We start from the raw sequence: 6756 nt of genomic DNA, 5'->3' as shown, positions 1-6756 counted from the left end.
AATATTAATTGTGTTCGGATGAAATTATTTTAGAGTTAAAATAAAAACACATGTAATTTATATTATTTCAAAACGTTTGAGACATAAATGGCCTTGTAAATGTTTTTAATTCTGTTACCTGAAACGGCTATTAGATTATATTCTTATGATAACTTTGTTTTTTCTTATAAATTAATAAAAAATATACTTCCAAAGTTGTTAATTTTATATAACCTCTTTTTGTTACTTATTTCGCAATGACACAATGAACAATGACATAAAGAATAAAACTAATAATTTAACTAAATTTGTTAAAAATTTTAATGTCAGTCCCTTCATAAATTTTTTGTGTAAATAAATGTAAAAAATATTAAAAAAATATCACAGTTATATCTAAATTTTAAATTATAATGGCAGACGAAGTTGATGATAAAGCTAGTGGTGATGTAGCATCAGAAGCTTCAGAAGAAAAATCAGTTATTCCTGAACCGGAACCTGTTAAAGTTCCTGATGTGGAGCTAACCGTTGATGGTTTCGGTTTTATGTCTAAACAGTCATCTACAGATAAAAGTAAAAAGAATGGCCGTAGGAAATCTAAAGAATTAAAAGAAATCTTGGCTCCAGAAGCAGAAGCTAGTCCTTGCTCTTCAAGCAGTAATATCGATATTGTTAGGAGGTTCACATGGAAAACGAAAAACAGGATGACAGTCCAGGTCAGAACGATTACTATTTATTACGATTGCTTTAAAAAACAAAAGAAGAATCAATGGTTTCGGCTCAGGTCTATGCCTGAATACAAAAAAAATATCTCGCTTTTTTGTCCTTGACAAAAAAAAACTAGATGTTTTGCATTTGGTTTACTAAAACATTGTACGAATGTTGATAAATTCGTGCTAAATCTAGGTGGTTTGGTTTATTATTTCATTGGTTGTTAGAATTAGGTATTTAGGTCTGGTTAAACGCGGTTCGTAGACATTATATTAGGAGAGATGTTATAACAAAAGGTAATATTGATCACACACAGGTGATAACATATGGTGCGACAATAACGACTATACAAGTTCCAGACAAGAAAGGAGTTCCCGATGACGTCATTGCTGGTTTTGATACGCTTGAAGGTAAATAAAAATTCTTGGATTGTACAGCATAAAACAACAGAGGGTTTTTTCTTTTAGATTTAACCTTACCACTTCTGTTATACACTTATGTATATATTATATTATCTAGCCCGCTGGGCTTTTGACAATATTTATTATAAACAATATTTAATAATTAAATTGACGGATAAAATATCGCTCGTAAATGTCTTGCTAGTTAATTTCTCATCGTAAACAGAATACTTTCAACCACGGAACCCGTACTTTGGTGCTACTATCGGGCGATACGCAAATGTCATCCGCAACGCCACGATGTCTGTCCGGCCAATGGGCAGAATGTACATGCTGTCCACTAACCTGGGACCCAATCACTGCAATGGTGGCTACGTAGGTTTTGACAAGGTAAGCAAACAACATCATACGTTACTGACCAGTATAATTTTATATCTTATAGTTCTGAAATCATAAATTAATCATTTACATCCTCTAATCGCAATAAAAATGAGATCGAATGTCATCTATTAAATTGATATCATTCCTTTTTTCAGACGTCACTAAGTTTGAATTTTGAATTTTCATCTTAATTCATACTATCTATACTTACTATAGCTAACAGAGGCAGAAATGCAAATGATTTGTGTTCATCTGCCTGCCTACATTTGTTAGATTGTTATTTTACGTCTGCCGGGAGGCATGCGCCGAATCCTTTGTAGCAGCTGGCACGATATTTGATGTACAAAATTAAGATGACAGAATCACTTGGAAGGTTTTGTTGTTGGGCGCTTTCCATATGTTGTTTACGATGCCTCATAAAAGTTGACGGTTGATAAAATGTTACATGCTAAGTTTTTTCTTATTATAAATTGGAGAGCCGATGGCAATGAACGTGGTAATTAGAACAACTTTATCCCCAGATGTACCAAGGTTGTTTTAAAAGATCACAGGGCAGTGGCATTAAGACACAGCTCCCTTATTACATAAGTGTAACAATCAGAGTTCCCACGAAATAGTCCCACCGACTGCTACACTGTGACACAACCACTTTCGAGATGATTTCGACAAAGACGTCGTCTCAGTGAAAGGCGTCGCATTGTCAAAACGTAAAAAACATCTATTATTAAAAACAGCGTCCGCTAATTGTTCTATTTCAACTTACAGTTGGACATCTAAGTATAAAAACAATACATTTTTTGTTACGTTTCACTAATTTGAAGAATATCAAAGCGGATATAATGATCTCGTTTAAAGAAGCCGTTTCTGAAAGTTTATTACATTTACAATCAACTCATAGTTAATTGTTGTTTTTAACTGACTTCAAAATGGAATTGGTTCTCAATTCGTCTGCATGTTTTTTTGCTATTCCTGCAAGACTTGGTGTTTGAAAAGTCTTTCAGAAATAGCTTATTAATGTTTCAAATACCTAACTCCTGCTCAACATAAATTCGAACCTAAAATATTTTAAATTCTATCCTTATTAAATTACAGGTGAACTGGCGTTCGCATGTTGTGGGCAATAAAGTCTACATGAGTCACGTATCAGATCGGTTCCACGAGGGCTACCCGGGCACTGTGATGACGCAGCTCTGCTTCGAAGTCACATGCGATAATACAATCAACATCGAGATGAAATGTACAACAACGGAGCCAACCATAATCAACCTTAGTAACGCACAATACTTCAATCTAGCTGGACATGTAAGTATTACTTTTACTACATCGTTAGTCAACAGTTGATTGTGAAGCACGCAGAGTCCTTTAATGGTCAATTAAATATTTTCTTAGTGTAATTTTTCCTATTTCTTTAACATTGGTAAGTTGATTTTGCTTTATAACGTGTTACAGCACCGAGGCGCAGAGTCGATGTACGAGCACATAATTACTATCAACGCCGACAAATATACGCAAGTTGACGACGATGGATTAGTTACTGGTGAGTTGTAAAATAAAGAGGAATCTATGTTGTTATAAGTGAGTAGTAGTTTCGAAAGTCCTGGAGAAATTCGATCAAATAAGTGACATTTAAAAAAAAAGATACGAGCAGTATACTGACAATCATTTGGATTAGCACAATTGCTAACAAACATGTTTGCAAAGAGGAAGCGAGAGAGATTATCTTCCCCCAACCTTTTGGCTTGTTTGTTATTTAAGTGTTTAAGTATATACACTAAACGACTGTTTCAATTTTTTCAAAATTTTGTTTTTTTTATATCAAAAAATGGCAAAAGAGTAAGCGGCCACATTAATACGCTTAAATAGCGAAGCGACCGCGGCCCATAGACATACGCAATTGTAGATGCTTTGCCTACCTTTAATCGACAGAGGAGTTATAGTGAATTTGCACTACACAGATATGCACACATATAATGCATAGAAACATTGTTTATACAAAAAACATTTAAAATACTGGTATGTCGGTTTCAGGCGAAAAGAAGGTTGTCGGTGGGACGGCTTTCGATTTCCGAGTGCCGCGCTGTTTGAAGACAATGTTGCCGAAGATACCCAAAGGAGGGTATGATGTCAACTTCTGCATCACACAGGCCACTGCTCAAGATTTGACGTTCCATGCCAGGTTAGTTTCTTGGAGTATTTTGTTTGAGTAGTGTGCAGTTTCTAAGATTCTACGACGAAGATATTAATGCTTTAGAATTCGTAACACTTCTCTAAGCCCTAAATGTACATACTTTGTACGAGTATTCACGACCAAGAAGTGAAATCGTATACGTCCTCTACGTTATCCTAAACTTTGCAGAAAGTTTGTGAATAAAAAATTAAATGATTTTGCTTATTTAGACGTGGGGAAGTTTTTATTATAAGACATTTTTAATATTTCAGGGCACTCCATCCGGACACCGGGCGGGTACTGGAAGTGTACAGCAACCAGCCAGGCTTGCAGTTTTACACGGGGAACCGTCTGCCAGACCCGGATCGGATAGTTGCGGTATGTACCATGGATCAAACCCGTGTTTCTCTAAGCAACTAGTCTCCTGAACCAGCTTCTGCCATCATTGGCGGTGTGAATATCAGTCATTTGCCGGACACGCGTGCTCAGGATTTAAAAACCTTGTTATATATACTAGTGATTCAGATCAGTTTATTTTAGTTATATTTATCTTCACTTAATCAATAATCTTCTTAAATTACTCTTAATACTAGTATTCTGAATTATTGATATTGTGTAAATGTGGGAAATGCCTGACAATTTTTAACGGCAAATTTGTAAGTTGTAATGATTGCGTTGTGTTTTTAAAAGGCTTTGTCTGGAGGAGAGGAAGAAGGAGCGGAGCAGAGCGAGAGCGAGGCGAGTGCTGAGGACGAGGAGTTTAGAGAGGTCGACGGGGGAACTGATAACCAAGGAGATGTAAGAGAGATAAACAATGAAGTATTATAGTATGTACTAATTATTGAAGAGAACTTTTGCCACAGAGGACGAACGATGAATTGAAAGTTTCGAAAGAAGGAAACTTTGACAGAATCATTAAAATTATCAGAATAGCATCTCAGTAAAACGTCGTCTCTATGTACCCTATTCGTTAAGGAGCGTAACCATTATGTTTCGAGGTATTTAATAAGTTAATTCGGGCAATATAAGCATGCTTGATATATAAACTTCTATAAAATCTTAGTCTATATATATAAAAGAAAGTCGTGTTAGTTACACTATTTATAACTCAAGAACGGCTGAATCGATTTGACTGAAAATTGGTGGGCAGGTAGCTTAGAACCAGGAATAGGACATAGGATAATTTTTACCCCATTTTCTATTTTTTTATTCCGGACGGAGTCGCGGGTAAAAGCTAGTTGTATACTAATTATATCTTTTTATGTCACAGGGTAAAGAGCATTACGGTTATGTGCCGTTGGCTGGTAAAAATGGAACATTTTACAAGAAACATGGACTTTTCTGTTTACTGCCACAAAATTATCCAGATGCGATTAATCATGTGAGTTACTTTTACATATACATAAAAGTATGAACAAGTTTAGAAACTAATCTAGATTGAAAAATAATTAAGCCTGTAGAAATTATAACCATCTAGCTGTCGCCCGAGACTTCGTCTGCGCGGAATTAAAAAAAAAAAACTTAATATGTAGCCTATATGTTCTTCCAGACTATGTTTTATATCTACAGCAAATTTCATTAAGATCCATTTAGCCTTTCTGGAGATACCTTCAAACAATTTCCATCCATATAAATTTTTTATTTTTTTCTGTCATAAGAACTTTCTCCTGACAATAACAAACATAACAAAAAAAAGTTAAATCGGTCCAGCCGTTAACGTGTGATGGCGTGAACAAGGGGTATAGGGATTAATTTATATTTATATATTTTATATAGATATAAAAAAAATCTGTTTGGGATAATGTCAGTCAACCTTATAATAATTGCGAGTTCAAGATTTGGTAAATATTGAGTCAAAGCCAGCGAGGAACAACGCAAATTTTTAAATGATATACATATACTGCGAATGAAGGCATATACATTGATATTCCTGATTGGCTCATTTTTTTTTTTTTTTAAATGAACACACAGTCTATGGTCTTCCCACCATTTAGAAAAGAAACGAATGAGAGAAGACGTGTTAATATTATTTTTGCGTAACGTTTATTATTATGAATTTTCATTATTTTTTTAGAAAAATTTCCCCAATTCGGTGCTCAACCCTGGTGAAGTCTACGTACACAGGATACAATACAAGTTTGGAATTTTACTTGGTAAATATGTATGAGGGACAGAAAAAAAACATTATTTTGATAGTATCGTATAATTTTGTAAAATGTTTCAGAAATATATTATACAGTGCTGTTTTTTGCTGTGGTTTTATTTTAATACTAGTTGACAATTGTTTAATACTAGCTGTGGCCCGCGACTCTGTCCGCGCGGAATTTAAAAAATGTAATAAGTAGTGCACTTTCAGATAAGCTTTACATCTGTGTCAAATTTCATCAAGATCCGTTAAGCCGTTCCGGATATACCTTCAAACAAACATCCAACCATCTAAATATTTGCATTTATAATATTAGTAAGATTTCAAAAGCTAGAATTTATTTTTTATCGTTGGCTTCCACTGTCCTAACATCTATAGTATATATTGATATCAAAAGGTAAGCACTGATTTAAGGTAGGTCCGAAAAGTACAGGTCAATCGAGTGAAGGAATGCCTCCAGTAATAGGGACAGTAAATATATTTTAATAAAATTATGACGGCAGTGGAATTCTACTGTAATCAGAAACACTTTATTGCATTTTGATAAAAAAATATGGGTCACACGATTGGACTTATTGTGTGTCGTATATCTTGTTATGCTGCCATATATCTGAAGAGGTGAGGGCCACGACTCTTTCAATATCTATTAAGATTTCGATATAACCGTTGGTTTCCACTATTGGAACATTTTTATAAAAAAATAATTACATCGCTGTCATCATCATCTCCCTGGCCTTTTCCCACTCACACAAGGTTTTACAAACCTTAAAGTTTTGGCTTATTTTTTTACGGCCGGCCGCCTGCCTGTCGCCAACCCTAATTGGGACCTACTATAATAATTACATCGCTGTCATTTTCACTAAAAAAACAGTTATCATTAAATAATAGACGTGTTTCGGCAATGGAAAGCGGTAACACTTCAGACACTATTTTTTTAACTAAGACATTATAAATTAAATGAAAAAAAAAAGTTT

At 34.6% G+C, this 6756-nt stretch overlaps 1 protein-coding gene across 1 annotated transcript; it reads left to right on the top strand.

Annotated features, from left to right (window-relative positions):
- Positions 1 to 378: 378 nt before the first annotated feature.
- Positions 379 to 5805, top strand: LOC106715872 (galactose mutarotase). The gene is made up of 10 exons (XM_045686195.1): positions 379 to 692; positions 1004 to 1097; positions 1315 to 1478; positions 2562 to 2771; positions 2919 to 3006; positions 3498 to 3645; positions 3909 to 4014; positions 4327 to 4434; positions 4907 to 5017; positions 5711 to 5805. The coding sequence occupies exons 1-10, from the start codon at positions 390 to 392 to the stop codon at positions 5801 to 5803; spliced, it is 1425 nt and encodes a 474-aa protein (XP_045542151.1). The 5' UTR covers positions 379 to 389; the 3' UTR covers positions 5804 to 5805.
- The last annotated feature ends 951 nt before the right edge of the window (positions 5806 to 6756 follow it).

The sequence above is a fragment of the Papilio machaon genome, chromosome Z (assembly GCF_912999745.1).
Source record: "Papilio machaon chromosome Z, ilPapMach1.1, whole genome shotgun sequence".
NCBI lineage: Eukaryota > Metazoa > Arthropoda > Insecta > Lepidoptera > Papilionidae > Papilio > Papilio machaon.
The sequence above is the reverse complement of the archived record's forward strand: the minus strand, read 5'-3'. Positions and strand labels throughout refer to the sequence as shown.

Coding starts and splice junctions, on each gene's coding strand:
- LOC106715872 (XM_045686195.1), top strand. CDS start 390: ATGGCAGACGAAGTTGATGATAAAGCTAGTGGTGATGTAGCATCAGAA. Junction 3,646..3,908: donor GATTTGACGTTCCATGCCAG/GTTAGTTTCTTG, acceptor TTAATATTTCAG/GGCACTCCATCCGGACACCG. Junction 5,018..5,710: donor ATCCAGATGCGATTAATCAT/GTGAGTTACTTT, acceptor TTATTTTTTTAG/AAAAATTTCCCCAATTCGGT.